Source organism: Gracilinanus agilis, chromosome 3 (assembly GCF_016433145.1).
Source record: "Gracilinanus agilis isolate LMUSP501 chromosome 3, AgileGrace, whole genome shotgun sequence".
Lineage (NCBI taxonomy): Eukaryota > Metazoa > Chordata > Mammalia > Didelphimorphia > Didelphidae > Gracilinanus > Gracilinanus agilis.
This window is the reverse complement of record NC_058132.1, coordinates 494,168,469-494,189,322: the sequence shown is the minus strand read 5'-3', so window position 1 is coordinate 494,189,322 and position 20,854 is coordinate 494,168,469. Positions and strand designations below refer to the sequence as shown.

Below are 20,854 nucleotides of genomic sequence, written 5' to 3'. Positions count from 1 at the left end.
ACCTACAATTTCATTGGTGAAGGGAACTTCTGGGGCAGCTATGTGGCCAAATGTATATAGAGTACCAGGCCTGGAGTTAGGAAGACCTAAGTTTAAATCCAGACACACACTTCCTTGCTGTGTGACCCTGAACAAGTCACTTAATTTGCTTATCTCAGTTTTCTCAGCCTTAAAATGAGTGAGAGAAAGAAATGGCAAACTGCTCAAGTATCTTTGCAAGGAAAACCCCATAAAGGGTCACAGAGGCAAATTCCACTGAAATGATGAAATGATAACAATAACTACTTTTGGAGACTGCCAAGAGCACTAAGAGATTAAGTGACTTGCCCAGAACCTTTAATAGAGGCAGGATCTGAATTAAATTCTTCTTGATTGAAATGGCAGCTTTTTCTCTCCTATACTGTTTTACCAACTCACCACTCAGTTTACAATTTGGGGGTATTCATTTCTCATATGTTTATTCTATAAAATATTATGTGTAGTATTTTATTTTGGAGTGTGATTTATATCCATGAGATCAGAGAGCAGAATTTTGATGCCTGATCCACACAGGAGATTTCATGTTCCATTTTCAGACAAAGAACTCAGTGGGAGTCCTACAGGAAGAATGGCTACAGAAACACACATAGACAAGAGAATGCTAGGGTCTCACAGATACACAGTGTGGTTTGGGGGTACAGTAGGTGGGAAAGGCCTTTTTGCTCAACATCTATTGAAAGAGGTCACAGTAGAGAGCAGCTGTGTAAAACAAGTAAAAAGCTGGTGCTATGTGTAAATAGTACTGCACCCATCTTTTCCCACATCACATTATCTCCAAGCTCTAATGGGGAAAAACACTGTACCATATAGTTTTGTTAGGGTAAGAGGTATTAGGGGGAGGGGAAACAGTTATTCTATACAGATAGCAATTAGCTGTACAACCAATTCCAGGTGAGTTCTCCCTAAAGTTTTTTATTGGTCTCTTTTATATCAAATGATTCAATGACTGGTTGGGGAGGGTTAAAATATTGTGTTTTGACATTTTGCAAATAGTTAATATGCAAATATGTTCACATCCTTTCAAAATTAATATAATATGAAAAGAAACAAAAGGAGAAAAAATGCAACCCTTACTATTTCTGAGATTCATTTGGCATCCAGAATAAATGCTTTAAGTACCCAGTACTAATATATACCCTAAATCCTTGCCCAAAAGAAAGACTCATATAAAAACACACCAAATTAAGTAACTTCTTCATTTTCACCCTAATATACTATATTTTTAAAATTCTAGTTGAAAGCCCTATAATTGTTGACACTAATGATGCAGAACAAGTTGCTTCTACCAGTTACCACTTCCTTGAGCTTGCATAAGTCTTTTAGCCCCCTCAGCTTCCTCCTTTGAAAATAAGAATGACAATACCTGGGAGCAGCTAGGTAGTCCAGGGGATCTCATACCACTTGGGTCTGGAGTCAGAAAACCTGACTCTCAGAAACTTACAAGCTGTGGAACCCTGGAGAAGACACTTAACCGTGTTTGCCTTAGGTTCCTTCTCTATAAAATGACCTGAAGAAGGAAATGACAAACCACTCCAGCATATTTGCCAGGAAATCCCAATAGGATCATGAAAAGTTGGGCACGACTGAACAATAACAATGATATTATTACCCACACTGCTTAACTCGTAGAGTTATAAGAATCAAATAAGAAGGAGTAGCTCACATTTATATCACAGTTGAAAGTCTGCAAAGTGCTTTATATGCATCTCGATTGATTTATGTGAAAGTGCATTGAAAATTGTAGCTACTACAGAAATACAAGGAATAAGGAGAATGAGGAGGATGTTACAGCATCTCTAATCATCAAACTGCTACTAAGAGTTTTGGAAACCAGAACCACTAACAAACTCTTGCAGGGAGAAACAAACAAACAAGCAAAAACCCTGAACAAAACTTACAGGAGGAGTGGCATATGCAAGTGAGTATTTGGCATTATAAGTCCATAGTGTTACTATTTAAGAAGTGACTTCAGACCACATGCTTCTTTCCTAACATTGTATAAAGGTTTGTTTGTTCAGAAGGATCAGCTGCCTTGATCTCAACAGAGGAATTCCTTTTCACTAGGCTTCTTACAAGTTTCCAATAAGATCAAACAGTTGCCATGTAAATACAGAAACTGTCATCATTGGGTAATTTCTGCTTGTACTTTTTTTCTATTACATCGACATTTTGTTTTTCCACAGGTTAATTTGTACAGAATAGAAAGTGAAAAAAAAAGGAAAAAGAAAAAGAAAATCTCTGCCTAAGAGACTCTTGCTGACCTTAAATCATTGTCTAGGGGACTGTAACAGAAATAACTGACATCACCAGATAGGTATTTCGAACAAAAAGGACATTTTTTTATTTTGTCTTGAGTAAAGAAAGCCAGTCAATTGAGAACTATGCCTTTAAATTGTCAAGCTCTAAAATATTTTTTTACCATGTGACAAACTGATTTTCATTGAGATAAGTGCAACTCACACACCCAAAACAAATTCTGAAAGAGGAATAAGGAAAAACCAAGGAAGTTCCTCATTTTCTAACTCAAACACATTTCCATTAGATATTTCCAAAGCTATGATTAAAAGCCATATAATTGTTGGCAGCAATAATTCATACACATACATGTTTAGACATAAAGCAATGATGTCTTCCAGAGCACAGCTTAATTCTTGTTCAAGGCAGTGAAAGATTGACCTTCACTAAAATCCTGTTCTTATATTGTCTGGTGCTTGGTTGTGATAGGGGGGGTGACTGGGTTCCTAAAAGAACACAATAAAGTTCAACCATTAATGGGTTCTACCAAGATGAAAAGACTTTGACAACAGGCTCAGTGACAAATTGTATATCTATCATCCAAGAACCAACTTAAATTTCAAGTTATTTGTCACCAGAAGTTTGGCTTTCAGGCCATTAATTAAAAAACAAACAAACCAGAAACTCAGACAATGCGCTGTGGTGGATAGAGAGCCATTTTCAGAATTAGGAAGTCCAGGGTTCAAGTCTTGCCTTTGATCCAGATTTGTTGTGGGATTCTGGACAAATTTACTTAACCTCTTGGTGCTAAGGACAATTTTCTAAATAGACTATAAATTGCCAAACAGGGGCTGATATATATTGGTAGAGGGAATTTCCTTCCTGGAGTTCTTTATACTAATGAAATTATAGGTCCAATCCAAAAAACAAACAACCTTTTCCTTCTCTCTCAGAAACTCATAAAACCATCTCAGGCATAAAGGCTTGTAACTACTCACACTGCTGAAATGATGGTATTTCAAAATAACAAAGTAGTCATTGGATCATAGAGTGAATTTTAAAGTTGAAAAGGACCTTTATTAATTTTATCTAATCCAGCCCCCTCACTTTGCAAATGAGTAACCTGAGGCTTCCGAGAGGTAAGTAGTAGATTGTGTTTTGAAACCCAAATCTTTTCACTCCAAATTCAGTTCTGTCTCCATTACACAGAACATGCAAGAATGGTATGGATGATAATGTTTTATCAAAAGTGAAAAGAATTATCCTGGAGTTAAACATAGACTCAGTGTCATTTCTTTTGAATTTCATCATTAATTCTTCTTTCAAATGACTTTCTTAAATGAAAGGTAATTTTTAACTTCTTAAAAAGCCATAATGGAAAGGGATATTATTTAATCCTACCTTTCCAGGTTCATCTCACACTATTTCTCACCATTCCATGGATTAGCCCAAGTGAACTACTTTCTATGTAGCCCACAGTGGGCCTATATTTTCTCATCTCTGCATGTTGGCTCACACTATTCCCCATGGGGAATACCTTCATCTTTCATCTCTTTTATCATTGAAATCTGACTCATCTTTCAAAATTCAATAAAAATTCTTTCTTAATCTCTTTCTTCTAGACTTCCTGGTCAGAAATAATCTTTTCTTATACCTTATTCTTTTTTCCTTTATGTACTTTTCATACTTTATTTTACACTCTAGCTGGTTATGAATATCATACTATCACTAATAAATCATCAATTTAGGACAAAGATGCATACTTTTCATCTGCTCCCATGAAAGACCTAGACTATCACTCCTTACAAAGCAGGACCTTAATCAAGAATGTTGAAGTAAACAGACTTATAAATAACTGCTATATAATCTCTGAGTCCATAAGCTAGTAAGTAAATCAGGAACCTTTGGGAATTACACTAACTTTTAGAAGAACTGATGGAATAATTTATTAGTTGGTTAAGATAATGGCCTAAAACAAAAGTTATATCACTTTCAAATATTTCTAGTTTACTCTTAGTGAGTCACATACATTGGAAATATCAGAGTCAAAAAAGTCCCTTTAGGAAAGGGGTTTTCTTTCATGAAAGATTGAAATGGGCAGGGGGAAGCTTACACTGATTTCCTTCAAATCCCCATATTCTTTTCTTTTTAAACCTTACTTTCTGTTTTAGAATAAGCTCTGTATATTGGTTCTGAGACAGAAGATCAATAAGGGTGAGGCAATGAATGTTAAATGACTTGGCCAGTGTCACACAGCTAGGAAGTATCCAAGGCTAAATTTGAACCCAGGACCCCCATCTCTAGGCCTAGTTCTCAATCTACTGAGCCACCTAGTTACCTCACCCATATTCTTTTATTCATTGTCCAGTCTTCCATTAGGGAGTATGATACGATAGAAAAAGAACACTGGATTTAGAATCAGAAATCCTCAGTTGAAACCCACCTCTGATACTTAGTACCTATATAACCATGGGCAAATCAGTTAAACTATATGGGTAGAAGGACGAATTCTTTTTCCCCATCTGCAATGTTACACTAAATGGTTTCGGAGATCCCTTTCAACTCTAAAATGATTATTTTGTGGTCTTTAATGTGCCCATACCATATTTCTTCAATAATTTATATAGTCACCAGCAATATTGCCCATAGACCTAAACTCTCTATAGATTCATACATAATTTGCCTTTAAGATCCTAAATGTACTTGTAAGACTTAACTTTCCATATGTGACCCAACAAGTATTATATACTTCCCACCTTCTCATCATTTTATCCCTCCAACCCCACAAGGGGGCTCCATCCATTCCATTTCCATTTCAAAATGCCTTGGTCAGCAGGTGAAAGCAAATCAATGGGGATGTAATAGAGGCAAAGAAAAGAAGAACAGAAACTATAGGAGTAGTCACTGATAAAAGCACAAGCCCAAGAAGAGGCTTGAGAGGTTTTCAGAGAAAACAGATTGTTAGACAGAGGAAGAAGGATAATTGTGTTGAACCTAGGTAATTCTATGAAGATTTTATGAATCTACATAGGGTTAAATTCTGCTTGACAGATATTTGCAGAAATAAGGTAAAAGGTGATATCCATGATATGTGCAAGTGAACTCCCAAATGAAAAGGCTGATATTAACGCATAGGAAATTTATTACTCCTGATTCCACCTAATGGCCCAAGTAGTAGAATGGAGCCACTAGATTTGAAGTCTGCTTCTTTCTTTCTTTCTTTCTTTCTTTCTTTCTTTCTTTCTTTCTTTCTTTCCCTCCTCTCTTTCTTTCTTTGTTTCTTGCTTCCTTTTTCTTTCTCCTTACACTCTCTTAGAATTGATACTAAGTATCAGTTCCAAGGCTGAAGAGTGACTCAACTCCTACTTTAGATACTTATTAGCTTTGTGACCCCTAGACAAATATTTTATTCTTTCTGTGCTTTTTTTCCTCTTTTATAAGACAAGATCTGTTCCAGTTTTAAACCTATGGAATTATTGTATTATCTTTCATTGAAGTTCAATGATTTAGGTGCCATTTGAATTCTGGCATACAGTTCCTCAACTGGAAAGTTGAATTTACTTACTGAAGGGGAATCATAAAGGCTGTGGTACTTAGAATCCCAGTCTCCACCATCTCAATAGCCTGTTTCATTTCCAGCTTCTTATACAATGAAACAATGCTCGATTTGGGCTGGTTCTCTCTGATCAAGATTTTCCGTAAGTATTTATGGTCAAACTTCTTGAACCTGAAAAGGAAAAAGAACTTTTCAGAAATCAGTGGCGTATGTGTGTGTGTGTAAGAGAGAGAGAGAGAGAGAGAGAGAGAGAGAGAGAGAGAGAGAGAGAGAGAGAGAGAGAATGGAAGGGGAGGGAGGGAGGGAGGGAGAGAGGGCATCAATCATTATTATTACTTATTCCTACTTTTTAAAACACTGGAAAAAGACCTGGAATCATAACTGCCTTAGTCTTCTAACAACAATCCCCTTCCCACCCCCCTACAAAAAAATGATGCATTTACTTAAATGAAGCAAAGAAAGAAGGAAATGATGGCCCACTGGCCTGCATATATTGGAAATCAGCTAGACAAAGGGAAGGGACAAGCTGCAATCAGGGCAAAAAGTGGGAGTGAGTGGGGAATGGGGGAGGCCCAGCATAGCTCAGCTCAAATTGTAAGAAAAGAAATGAGGGTGGGTTGAAGCTTTTGAACAAATGTTCTATTCTAATAGTACATAACAGCAGCAGCTGCACTTACAGTAATACTGGCCTATTCAGTCAGACACCAATAAGTTTAAATGGCCCAGTAGTTACAGTAGTTTTGCCCCATTATGTTGCAGATAATTTTGAATCCTGCCAATTAAGAAAAAAACCAAAACAAAACAAAAATTCCAAAAACATATGTCCTAACAATCTGAATGACAGAAAGACTGAATAGGCTGCACACTGATTTGGTGCTGACTATTAAACTGTACCCCTTGTCCATTGTAGACTGAGCGTCACATCAAGCATGTGGTCCAGTTTGTCTCCTCGTGTGTTTTAAGTGGTGGTTATCAATCCTTCTGATAATTTGCCATTCAAAGGGCAGCTTACATGTCTCCTTTCTTTTCCAGAGGAAGGCACAACTTTATGTGATTATTGGGTTACAAAATTTAAGCCAGAAGTGAATGTGGATACCATTTGGTATCCCCCCACCCCCATTTTACTGATGAGGAAACTGAGACCTAGGAAGATTAAATGATTTCTCAAGGTCATACAGGTTGTCATAGACAGGATTTCAACCTAGATCCTCTGACTTCTGAACTATTTTTTTTTAAGATTTCCAATGGGACTGAACCCATTACCTCCTGAAACAGTTTATTCTGCCTTTTAATAGCATGAATCATTAGGAAATCTTTCTTAATATCAAGCTTAATTTTCCCCTTTTGCAATTTCTACCCATTGCTCCTAGGTCTGCTCTCTGGGGGCAAGCAGAACCAGATTAATCACCCTACATCTGTGACCTATGAAAGGTTTTCATCTGGAAATCCCTATGAGGCCTACCACAACCAACCCCAAAACACTACCCACCCAAAAGCCTACAGTTTGCCATGCATGTGCCACCACCACACCATAGTTATTCATAGCAAAAGTTGTGGTCTTTCTCTTGGAATCCTAGGAGGGAAAGAGGTCACAGGAAGGGCCTGAAAAATTGGCAAATGACTCACTCCATTCACTTGAATTTACATTTTGCTACAGCCACCACTAAATAGCTGTTTTTTTTAAACTCCATAACTCTAAAATTTCATCCTTTCCTCTAGGAAATATTTTTCTGAACTGATTCTATGCAAATAATTAGTTCTGAAAATGGGAGAGGTATGGAGAAAAGGGAATTTGAAATTATATACCTTAGAAATTATCTAATCCTGTATTCCACCTGATACAAAATTTTCTTTTATAATATTTCTGACAGACAACTAGTTTCTGATCCCCCACAGGGTAACTGGTTCCACTGTTGGGACTTTTAATTAAAATTTTCCTTTGTTTTCCTCTCTCTCTCTCTCTCTCTCTCTCTCTCTCTCTCTCTCTCTCTCTCTCTCTCTCTCTTTCTCTCTCTCTCTCTCTCTCTCTCTCTCTCTCTCTCATTTGGTCTGGATCTGTTATTATCAGGGTAGAGAATAGGAGAGCAAAAACTCCTTCCATTGTCAAAATTAGCAACTCCTTTCTAACTTCTGTTTTTAGAGGATGACCAGAGAAACTAAGAAGTGACTGGCCCATGGTCCTGACTCTAAGTAGTTATCCATTTACTATGCCATGCTCCCCTCCACCTACTTATGTTTAGCTAAAATCTATTGAGATTTGGGGGAAAGGGGTTTCCCAACTTCTCTCCACCAGTTCATCCCTCTAAGCTCCTAGGATTATTTGCAGTTGACCAACAAGACACAAAACAATGGACTAAGTCACATGGATTTTCTTGTGAGTTAAAGTTTATTGACAAGTGACCTAGAGCAAGAATGTATATGAAATTTCAAGAAATTTCTATTGCCTTACAATCTAGTAAATCTTTTCAGACAGCTTCTTTAGGTTAAGCATGTACCCTTTATCACCAATCCTAATGAAGTAGACAAACATTCCTGAAAGGAAGATGAATAAGATTACAAAGCAGGCAGAACCTCTTCCACAACTTACTCAACTGACAGAAGGGCATCTGGTCTAATAACTCTAAGCCTCAAAGCACAATCATAAAGAAAATGGAGGCAGACAGGGAAAACCAAGTGAGTCAAGGATGGAAATCATAAAGGGATATGGTGAGGCCTTGTCTCCAGTCTCTTAAATTGACTACCACAGAACACATTCAGAACTATTATTGAAGAGGTTCTGCTGCCTTGGTCGAAGCCAATTTAAAAGAGGAAGAAGAAAAACGAGAAGAGAGGATTAAAAAGAGAGAGAAGAAATTATATTTTCAAAGGGGAAAGTGGAGTAATGAAGTCATCTGTCTTGAACATACAAAGAGAAAGAGATAGCAAAGAAGGGTTTATACTACTTTAGGCTTCTTCCTAGAAGGAAGAAGGAAAGCCTGAATGATAGTGACTTATATTCTTCCCACTATTTTCTGGTCAAGCCAAAGGCATATGACAAAAAAAGACACTTGAAGTCCCCTAGTCCTAGGACTTTCAGGAAATACAGGGTATCGTGCAATTATTCTTTTTTGTTGTTGTTTGTTCCTTAGCAGTCCTTTGGGCAAGGGCTGAGAAACTACATCTTCCATTTTCAAACCAGGGCAAAATTGATTAGACTATGTGATCAATCAATCAATCAACAAACACTTATTAGGCATCTATTCTGCAAACCATTGTGCTAATGACTAAAGCAAAGATAAAAGTGAAAATGATCCATGTCTTTAAGAAGCTTATATTTCAACAAGGATGACAATATATTACACATATGGCAGTATATGTGTGTGTGTGTGTGTGTGTGTGTGTTTAGATAAGACATATGCAAATTAAGAGAATGAGCATGGTATTGTGAGTAGAGAGCCAGAAGGGCCTGGTTTTTGGTAGTGTTAAACATTTACACGGCAGTGATTTATAAACATTGTTCAGAAGAAAAACCAGTTTGATGGGCAAATTGTACCTAGGAATCATAGTACTATAGAAAGGAGAAAAAAATCTCCAGTCTTTCCATATGAGTACAATAACATGTGTAAAAAGTATGTGGAGTTGGGGTAAAAGGATGTGAATTCAAATCCAGCAAAATCTACTCCGTCAATTAATAGCTATATGATCTTGGGGAACATCATTTAATCTCTCTCTACTAATAACATGATAATGTTTAATTAGATGTTTTTAAAGTTCTTTCCAGCTCTAAACCTATCAAGTATAAATAAAAATGTAAATTATAGTGTGGGTTTTGAAGTATTGTCCTCTTAGTGTGACTCCATTAGTAACATCCAATTCTGTTCCGTTTCAATAGGAATGAGTCCCAGAAGTTTAGAGGCGGTGTGATATAGTGTAGGGTAGGCTGACCTCATGGGGAAGCTAGGTGGCACAGTAGATAGACTCCTCTTCCTGAGTTCAAACCCAGGTTCAGATACTTACTAGCTGTGTGACCTTGGGTAAATCGCTTAGCATTGTTTGCCTAAATTTCTTCATCTGTAAAATGATCTGGAGGAGGAAATGGCAAGCCACTCCAATATCTTTGCCAAGAAGACCTCAAACTGGGTCACAAAGAGTTGGGCATGACTGAAAATGACTGAACAATAACAAAAGCTGGTCTCAGAGCCAGGAAAACCTTGGCTTTATGTCCTGTCTCTGATACATCCTGACCGTGTAGCCCTGGAGGCAACTTTCTAACACTTTTAAGTTACAGAAAAGGCACTGACCTGTATTGCTGGAGGGAGTGTCCTCATTTAAAAGCTTCCTACACCAATGAAGTCATAGGTTCAATCTCTATCTCTATACAAATTAAATACAAGGTAACCTTGGGGATGGTTAGCAGCTAATGGGATCAAGGAAAGTCTCATCTACAAAGTGACGCTTGAGACAAATCTGGAAGGAAAACAGAGATTCCAGGAGGGAGAGAGATGGAGGAAGAGCATTCCAGGCATAGGGAACAGTTAGCCCAAATGTCTGAGTAGAGGAGATGGAGTGCTATTTGTGAGTCATCAAAAGAAGGCCAATGTGGCTGGACTATAGAGATTGGAACAAAAGACACAGCTAGGTTCTCATTTGTGTGATAATAAACCCAGTAAATATGGTTACATTATTCAAATTCTCACTGCATATTGCCATTGAGATAGAAAAAAATTGTCACCATTTACATACAATTATTCTTTGAATGGACAACAAGGTGACACAGTATGCAGAGTATTGGGCTTGGGGTCAGGAAGACTCATTTTCCCAATTTCACTTCCAGCCTTTTACTGGCTAACACTTACTAGCTGGGTGTCCTTGTGTAAGTCACTTACTCCACCTACCTCAGTAAAATGAACTGGAGAAATGGCAAACCACTGCAGTATCTTTGCCAAGAAAACCCCAAATGGGGTCACAAAAAGTCAGACAAGACAGAAAAAAATAACTCTACTTTGAATAGTATAAACTGGAAAGATAGGAATGGACCAGTTTGTGAAGAGCATTCAATGGCAAAAAGAACAGTTATAAATGTGATCCCAGACATGATAGAGAACTCTGGAATTTATTGAGGTGATCAGCCCTATACTCTAGAAAAACCAAATAGGAAGCTCTTGCAATAGGCCCAGCAAGAGGTGATGAGGGTCTGAGTTGAATCCAGATGAGATGGCACCTGTATGGTATTAGAAGATACTAAGTGCCAGATGTTATGTGGAGATAGAAACAACAAGATTTCGCCCCTGTTTGAATATGTGGGATACATGAAGAAGAAATATCAAGGCTGACGTCAAGGTTTTGAACTTTGTTGACTGGCAGGGTAGTGACCTCCTCAACAATCATAGGGAAAGTGGGGACAGGTAGGTGGCTCAGTGGATTGAGAGCCAGGCCCACAAGAAGTACTGAGTTCAAATCAAGCCTCAAACACTTTCTCTCTGTGTGACCCTGGGAAGTCACTTAGCCCCCATTGACTCGCCATTATTGCTCTCCTCCATTGGAACCAATACATAGTGTTAATTTTAAGATGTTAGGTAAGGGTTAAAAAATAATAGGGAAGACCAAAAGATGGATGTGTTTGGCAGGAAAGTTACTTAGTAATACCAATTAATTACTATGTCAATGTTACTGAACCTCCCAAAGGTGCCTGATTTCCTTGCTTGATTATGTACTGGGAAATTATATATATTGACACAGTATATTCTTAGGAATATGATAAATATGCTGTTGATATATTGAACTTGATATATCTATGGCAGTTTGAAATGTCTATTAGTCATTTGGTGAACCAAGACTGAAGTGCAGAAGAATGACAAGGGTTAGATATATAGAATTGGGGTGGTCACCTGCATAGAAAGAATCACAAGATTTTTGGTTGAGGGTATGGGGAGTATATAGATACTAGAAGAGATTTACAAAATCCCTGGCCTAGCTTTGAACTAATAACTTAGCTCCCCAATTCCCTTAACCCAAAAAGAATCCTCCTTGATTTAGCACTGTTGTTCTAATAATAAAGATTGCACAGGAATCTCAATAATGAGCAGAAAATTATGATATGTCTCTATGTTTCAGGGCACTGGAAGCAATATTATGCAGATTTCTAAAGGATCTCATTCTCTTTGACTTTAACCCAACAATCTTAGTTCTGTCCACTGAAATGTGAGTTCCTTGAGGACAGGAATTATGTTTTTGTGTTTCTTTACATTCAGAGTATTTTAAACAGTGCCTTAATTTAAGTGCCTAATGATTTTTGACTGCATCACTGATTGATTCTGGAGCATCATAGAACAGGTTTAGTTTATCTTCCACCTGTTAACTTTTCAAACATTTGAAAAAATGGCCATCATATATCTCCACATTCTTCTCCTGATTTCATAAGATCTTTGACCATTCTTCATGCGGGATGATTTTCACACTTCCTGATTACCTCCTTCAGTTACTCTTTTTTTTTAAACCCTTACCTTCCATCTTGGAGTCAATACTATGTATTGGCTCCAAGGCAGAAGAGTGGTAAGGGTAGGCAATGGGGGTTAAGTGACTTGCCCAGGGTCACACAGCTGGGAAGTGTCTGAGGCCAGATTTGATCCTAGGACCTCCCATCTCTAGGTCTGGCTCTCAATCCACTGAGCCGCCCAGCTGCCCCCTCAGTTACTCTTTATTTTTAAGTCTACCTTCCTTTCTAACTTTAATCACCTCCTTAGGATATTTTCTTTCCCAGGTATCATCTGCCCATAAAATGCCCAGGTTCCTTACTTGTCTCTCACTTGGTAGTGGCTCCACTGTCCACACACGTCTTCAATTCCAGCCTTCAAATGGTCCATCAGCTACCAAAATTGAACACAAGGAAATGATAGCTAGTGAGAGATTAATTGTGACAAATACAGAAACAAACATCATGTCTGGGAAAATTATGTACCTAGCAGAGTGGGCCTTTAATATCTTAGAATTCTTAGCATGCCTGCCTATCTCTCAAAGTAACTCAATGATACTCAGCATTGCCATACCACTTAGTTTCATAGATTCAGAGACTATACATTAATTTGTTGATAATTATTAGAATGTCTTTAATTATTTTAAAACCTTACTTTCTCTCTTAGAATCAATATTGTGTATGAATTCCTAGGCAGAAGAGTGGTAAGGGCTAGACAATTGTGGTTAAGTGACTTGTTCAGGGTCACACAGCTAGGAAATATCTGAGGTCATATTTGATCCCAGGATCTCCCACATCTAGGTCTGACTCTCAATCCACAGAGTCACCTAGCTACCCTTGATGACCAAATTTTCTAATAACAAGTACAGGTTTTCTGTGAGATGCTTTGTATAATCACCTACTGAAATCTTACAAGAAATAAATAAGAAGTACCCAATTAGTGAAACCAAACTTATACATATACTAATACATAAGAATCAACTTTTCATCTCTCTGTAAAGAAAGAATGAAAATCACTCTGGTTAAATTTAACTTGTTTCTTCTATAGTAAAAAAGGTCTGCTATGTGATATATTGGTTTGAGTTCTGGGTAAGGAGTCAGGAAGAAATGAATTCAAATCCTGCCTTCGTTACTAGCTATATGACTCTGAATAAGTCACTTAAATTCTTTCAACCTTAGTCTTCTTATTTGAAAGATGGGGATATCTATACAAAATATCTCATGGGGATTGTTATGAGAATGAAAAAAGAAACTACATATAAAATGCTTTGCAAACATTAAAGTGTTATATAAACATTTTTTCAGTCATTTTTTTTAGGTGTATCTATTTGTGACTTCAGTTGAGTTGTTTGTTTGTTATTTTGTTTTTTTTGGAAAAGAAGTCGAAGTGGTTTGCCATTTCCTTCTCTAGCTCATTTTATAATTGAGGAACCTGAGGCAAACAGGGTTAGGTGACTTGCCTAAGACCATATAACAATATAAGTCTCTGAGACTAGATTTAAATTCAGGTCTTCCTGACTCCAGACCCAGTTCTCTATCCACTGCACCATGTAGCTGCTCTTATAAAAACATTAGCAAATACAATTATAGGTAATGTTAAAACTCTGTCCATAGCTACTTTCATTCTATCATTAGGCCATATACATACATACACATATAATGTGTACCTATATAAACTGTTTAGGAAAAACAAAATGAAAGATCTGAATCTGTGATTTCACTGTAATAATAAGAGAATAAAATATTCAAAGCAATAAAAATAAAGGACCTCTCTGAAATTTAGGCTTAGAGAATCCTTGGGCCAAGGAGGAGGAAAATGAATTGCCCAGGATCACCTGGCCAATGAGAGGCAGAAATTGAACCCAAGTGTTTCTGACCTCAAAGACTCTTCTCAATCCAACATGTGGTAGGACTTCTCTTCTGGGAATTTAACAACAGCACATTAGACCAAAGGAAATACAGAACAACTTTCAAATGGATTTAAGGCAGGAAGTTTCAGGGTGTTAGTTTCTGACCTTTTCACTAAATAAAATTACAGTATGTATTTAGTCCTAAATATTATGTCAGTTTGCCCATTTCTGCCACAAATTAATTGTTCTCTCTCTGAAAGAGAAAAAAAGGAAAGGGTGAAAAATTTAATATCCAGTTCCTTTGTTGTATACATAACCTTTGGTTTCTTGTAACAAATAATGCTTCTCAGTTGTACTCCTCCTCCTTCATTAGAAATGCCCACATTTCCATCAGTTTCTAAAGGTTTTGATAGGGATTTGTTTAAGTCTCTAATGCTCTGATGGCTTGAAAATATATTTTAGTTCTAAAAACCTAAATATTTTCCCCACCAGAATATTTCCAATCTTTCACTAAAGTAGAAAGACTTTACTTTCTCCCTTGCCTCATTGTATCTTGGGGTCTCAAAGGCCATGCTGATGGAGCAAACACCATGGCTGATTTTACCAAGCTTAAAAGGATTTAAGTATGCACCTGATGATGGAATGTGTTATTGTCTGAGGATTAGTCCTGGATGTTTGCCAGGGCAGCCTAAGTACATCTAAGTACAGCAATGTGTATCACAAGAGGGCCAGACACCAGGTCATAAAAATTTTTTTTCGTAGAAACCAAGACTCACTAAGAAGAGATAGCAATCTACTTTGATGGAAAATATGCCCACATCAGTGAAACCACTGACCTTTCCAAGTAAAAAAGGTCCTAATGCTGGAGAAGAAACTCCAAAATAGGGCTTTGGTCAAGTTGATTTTTAGTTTTGAGGAGGCTGGTATGACTTTCAAACCACTGTCACCATCTCTTCTCGGATTCCAGTGGAGGCTGCCCAGAATCCTGTGCTCAAGGCCCATGGAAATACCAATTCCTTTCAGGCCACTGGCCCTACTTTCAGAACCACACCTTACAACCACTAGACAGCAGCAAAACCCCTATGGAAAAGGGAACTATCATTCATGTCTCCACTAATACCACCATTACCAACCAGGAATCAATTAGAACCAGTGAGTGGTAGCCCATATAAGACCAAGAAAACAACAGTTGTAGGGATGCTACCTGGTAAAACCCATTGCACAGAATATAGTCTCCACCGGCTCAATAGCTGAATGACTGAAGACTTGGAAAAGAAAGTTTTTACCATCTTGGTACTGGCAAATGTTCCACCATCAAAATCTGATGTGGTCTTATTAATGAAAAGACACTCACAAGATAAATTGTTTTCTGCCTTGTTACCACTGTTACTGCTTCTTACCATCTACTTGCAGCCAAATCCTATGCATATTGTCACCTGTCCCTGGAAAGAAGCAACTCTTAATTTTTGTGGGTTTCCAGCATTTTGGATATAGTAAGTGCTAAGTAAATAAATTCTCATTCATTCTCTAATTCATTCAACCAGGCTGGACAAATTCTTGTAACAGGAGGCCACTGGACAGAATCTCTACAGGAAGTAAATCCCTAATATAACCCTACCAAAAATGTAAAAACAGCAGTTACTCTGAGTAAGAGATCACAAGGCCAATGACTGACCAGAGGCAGGCGTCCAACTTTCTTAGTCATTCTGGCCCGGTATTCTAATGACAACTGCATGACATATGATAGTTTCCCATTCCCACTACAGGTCAAGGCAATTACTCTATTTTAGAAGGTTACATGGTTTCTAATGAATCATCTCTAATTCTCTGAGTTAAATAGAAAGCTTACACGGGTATGAAGCTCTTCATTGATGGATTCCTTTTTGTTGGTTTTTTTGACATCTAGGTATCTGACCAAAGGGCCAATGGTGATTCCCTAGATTGGGGGGAAAAAAGCAGATTTTTTCACTTTATCTAGAATGCAGAGATGAAAATTAGAAGGCAAGTGAGGTCATACAATTTAGAGTGGAAAGGAGCATAAGAGATCATTTAGTCTAAGCTCCTTTTATAAACAAAGACACTGAGGTACAAAGAGTTGAAATACATTTACCCAAATCATGTATAATGACTTCACTAACCTCTCCACTGTGCTAAATAAAGCCCCATGGAAGCTCAAATCATCTAAGGCACTTTGTCAAAATAAATTCAGTAATAATGGACAAAAACCTCCTTTCGCTTTGTCTTTTTATCAACTAGTTGCCAATTCCCCCAAGAATCTTCCAAATCCCTCTACCCACCCCCTAGCATAAATCAACACCAATCCCCTAGTCCAGGTTTCCCGTTCCCATTTCCCAAAAGCTTGATTCTGCTACCATTAAAAACTCTATAACCACCCCACCTACCACAGATTTGAATAGTTTGGAGATGCTTCATTTCATCTGAAGCCCCAGAAGGGTACCTTAATTCTACCTGGGTCCTAGTGAACCTAAATTATATCCACCATTCTTCCTAGTTGTCCTTCATGTTATAAGTATGTCCTCCCAATAAAGCTTTCTTACTCTTTTTTTTTTATTATATGCTTCATACTTCCTTATATTAAATAATGGTTATTCCAAACCTTCCTAAACCTCTAAAAAGGCATGATACCTCCAAAAATCAGTGATATTTCTCCTACACAAAATCTATGTGTTTATTTAATGCTTTAGTTTTCTTGGACTAGACTTTCAACTAGAAAATCATTCCCATATTTTACATGTTACTAGAATGAATGATGACAAAATAATTAATTAACGTACTCAATGAGGATTCGATAGTCCAAAATTCTAGACTTAATTCTACCACTAATCAGTTTTTAGTAATAATAATGTACTATCTAAGCAAAGTAACTACTTTGATCTTTATTTTATTTTATAAAACAAGAATATAATTTTTATCCTACATAACTGAATTAATTTGCTAAGGATTCATTCTAATTGAAACATGAACAATGAGTGTATTGGCATTGCCCTTTCTAGTATTAATTGCGATATTAAAATTAGAGAGATCAGGTGAAAGGCACTTTGATCCCCCAATTATTAATTATCCCTTCTCAAATTTTCTTATATTTACTTGTATTCTACATAGCTCTCTATAGTTGCTGAGAAGATGCCAATCTGCATTAGGTGGGCAAAAGAGGGAGTTTTGTCCCCTGGGAGTTCCCCATACCATTGAAATCACAAGCCCAATTCCAATCTCAATATCAAATCCATGGTTATGTCCATGTTGTGCACCTCCACTGAGCAGAGCATAAACTCCTTAAGAGAAGGTGCTCTTTTAAGTCACAATGCTTTAGATATGTATGCAGTCGACCTTGCTTAATATGATAAAGCTGCAATACAGTGAAGAGTTGACTAAGAACTTTTGGGAGCATTTGAGTTCTCTATTCTAATCTAGCTTTCTCTGGAGTTACTAAAGTTAAATGCTGAAAATTCAGTACTGTTTTTTATTATTTTTTTTACTTACATCCTGCATTTCTGAAGAGAGTATAAGAGGAATGTTAGAAATATGACAAAAGTTTATTTTCTTTATTCAAAAGAAAATCACCAACCTGAATGAATACAGTAAAATATATTATAACCAGAGTAGCTGTCACAAACATTTTCTTCCTAGGAAAAAGAGACAAGGGCAGCAAAAATGCAAGTGAAAAACTCCCAGCTCCTCTAAGTCCACTGTAGAAGATAATGCATTGGTCCTTGATGGTGAAGGGAAAAGTCCGAAATTGGTTACTGACGTAGAAAAGGGCAAATACACCTATCAAAGGAAAGGGAAATGTTAGAGATGCCAATCCAGTCCAGTCCAATAAATATTTATTAAGCACCTACACAATGCCAGGGCCTTGCTATGTTCTGGGCATAAAATTAATAAAAAGAAAGACAATCCCTCCCCTCAGTGAACTTACCCTCTAAAGTAGGGCGGGAGGACATTATACAAAAGGAGGAAAAGAAAAGATTCAAGGCAATATAGGAATCAACGTCCAATGGATATGGCTCTAAGACATGCACTTGTCTATATAGACCAGTGATTCCCAAAGTGGGTGCTACTGCGCCCTGGTGGGTGCTGCAGTGATCCAGGAGGGCGGTGATGGCCACAGGTGCATTTATCTTTCCTATTAATTGCTATTAATTTCCAGGGGGCTAAGTAATATTTTTTTCTGGAAAGGGAGCAGTAGGCCAAAAAAGTTTGGGAACCACTGATGTAGACTAATCAAATATGGTATTTAAATAAGAGAGTGGGCTCTATTTAGTCAAACATAAATTTAAGAGGTTTAAGGTTTATAAGAAATAAAGAAAGCCAGTGTCCCTGGACTATTCAATTTGCATTCAGATACTTGGGCATCATATTGATAGCTGATCTAACCATTATTTAGTATGAATTCTGCCTTTTGGAAGAGTCAAAACATTCTATGTAAGAGAGTCTTCCTTGATTCAAATATATCCTTTCATTTAACAAAATCTTTTAAAGCAACTTTTAGAAGTAAGACATTGTGATAGGCACAGCACACAGACCTCTGGAATCAGGCCTTGATGAAGTCTTGTCTGACACATAATAACTGGGTAACCCTGCACATAACCTCTTGGGGTCCCAGACAACTGCTTTAACTATGAGATTCAGTTGAGTTTCCTATACAGTTTAAATCAGCGGTTCCTTCACCTTTCCTTCTGCCTCCGCTCTCACCAGACACACGCCCAAAAATAGTTAAAATCTAAGTTTCCAAATTTTTTAAAAGGTCTTCTAAATAAAATGTAACATAAGGGCAGTTAGGTGGCTCAATGGATAGAGAGCCAGGCCTAAAGAAGAGTCCTCTATTCAAATCTGGCCTCAGACACTTCCTAGCTCTATGACCCCAGGCAAGCCCCTTAACTCCAATTGCCTAGCCCTTACTGCTCTTCTGCCTTGGAAATGACACTTAAAGTTGATTCTATGACAGAAGGAAAGGAATTTTAAATATATGTGTGATACAATATATAATACATAATTAATACGTAGCATTTCTACACAAAAATATATATTTAATGTATTTATGAGGATTTTAGAAGAGGATCTTGTTCACATGGTTCGATGGGGATATGATTTGGGAAGCAGACACTAAATGATCACATTAATATTAATAATATTAGTTATTAAATATATTAGTTATTGATAACATTAATAATCATATTAATAATATGGAAATAGGTCTTGATCAATGACACATGCAAAACCCAGTTGAATTGCTCATTGGCTATGGGAGTGGGGAGGAAGAAGGAGAGGAGAAGAATATGAATCATATAACCATGGGAAAATATTCTTAATTAATTAAATAAACAAATTTTAAAAAATTAAGAAGAGGATCTTGTGATCATAGATTTATAGTTGGAAGGGACCTCAGAAGCCAACTAGCTCAACCTTTTTATTTTATAAATGAGGAAATTGAGGCCAATGACATCAAGTGATTGTCCAAAGTCATATATAGGTAGTCTGCGTTAGAGGTAGTATTTGAAGGTAGACTTTCAGACTGTAGAGACAGGGCTCCTTTCCCCATGTTACCCAGCCAGGAACATTTTTAGTTTTATGTTTGTTTTATTTTTAAGCACAGTATAATACCAAGACTTTCTCATTGCAGAAAAAACTATATATAGTTAACTAGCTCATAATTCATGAATACTGCTTTTTTAAGTGTCTGTTCTGATCACCAAGACAAGAAAGTCGCCAGCCAGAAGAGATGTCCATGAGTCATAATCTCACCAAATGATCAAGATGCTAGCCCATATGGAATTCTTTCTTGCAATGGCAAGTGGGAGAGATTGCCCTAGTCATCAGAAGATGACAACTCATTAAAAATCTCTATTAAAAAGAAGCTGGGAGATATATTTCAGGAATGGAGGGTTATGACTAAAAGGGGAGATGAAGGCAATGTAGTTCCTCTTTATGAAAGGACAAATAGAAAAGTGCTTGAATAGGGATGATATCTGCAAGTCAGCCTAAAGTACTAGGGATATCCATCTGCTGGAGAATGGGGAAAACATGAAACATAGAGTGAAGGTCAAATAACCAAGATAGGAGAAGAATGTGTGTGTGGTTAATGTGGACAAGTGCAAGTGCTTAACTGATTGGTTATGATCTTTGTGTTTGATATCCAATGGAACCCCATCCCTTTTTTCAGGATCTGAGGATTCAATGTCACAAATTACTTTGTCTTTTATGATAGTAATGAGATAAATTTATAGGATCCATCTTTACTCCCTGCTGGCCTATTGAAAGCCTGAAATATTTTTTATCTTTCATCCAACTACTACTAATCTAATTCTGCACAGAGGAGATGTCATTGAAGATAAATCAAAGGCCTCTAAAGAAATGTGGGAATGATGTAAAGTGAATCAATAGATCCTAAAAACAAAGAAAAGCTGATAACTTCAGAGAGAATTGTGTATCGTTTCTCCAGGTGAACTGGTGGGAAACTGTTCCTATTACTGGCTGGATTTGTCTGAAGATGTCCGTCTCTTTGATTTTACTTGAATTATAATGGCCTGTGTCCATAAAAACATGGAGCTGTTTAAGACAGTTTTTCTTTCACCATTGAATTAAATTACCCAGTATATGGCTGCTCTCAGACCTGAGTTCACGAGTGCCCAAAACCAGAGGATGAAGTTGTTTGTGATTTCTAGTATCATAAGCAAACCGTGCCCCATATAGCATGGACCAGGG

General features: G+C 37.2%; 1 protein-coding gene across 1 annotated transcript in view; it reads right to left on the bottom strand.

Moving 5' to 3' along the window:
- Nucleotides 1-20,854, bottom strand: part of SLC9A4 (solute carrier family 9 member A4) — a 78,490-nt gene that overhangs the window by 8,658 nt on the left and 48,978 nt on the right. The window contains exons 5-8 of the mRNA XM_044667045.1: nt 17,718-17,920; nt 15,981-16,067; nt 12,605-12,675; nt 5,840-6,001 (exon numbers count right to left, since the gene is read on the bottom strand). Of these exons, the coding sequence (XP_044522980.1) occupies nt 5,840-6,001; nt 12,605-12,675; nt 15,981-16,067; nt 17,718-17,920 (523 nt within the window). The remainder of the gene's footprint in view (nt 1-5,839; nt 6,002-12,604; nt 12,676-15,980; nt 16,068-17,717; nt 17,921-20,854) is intronic.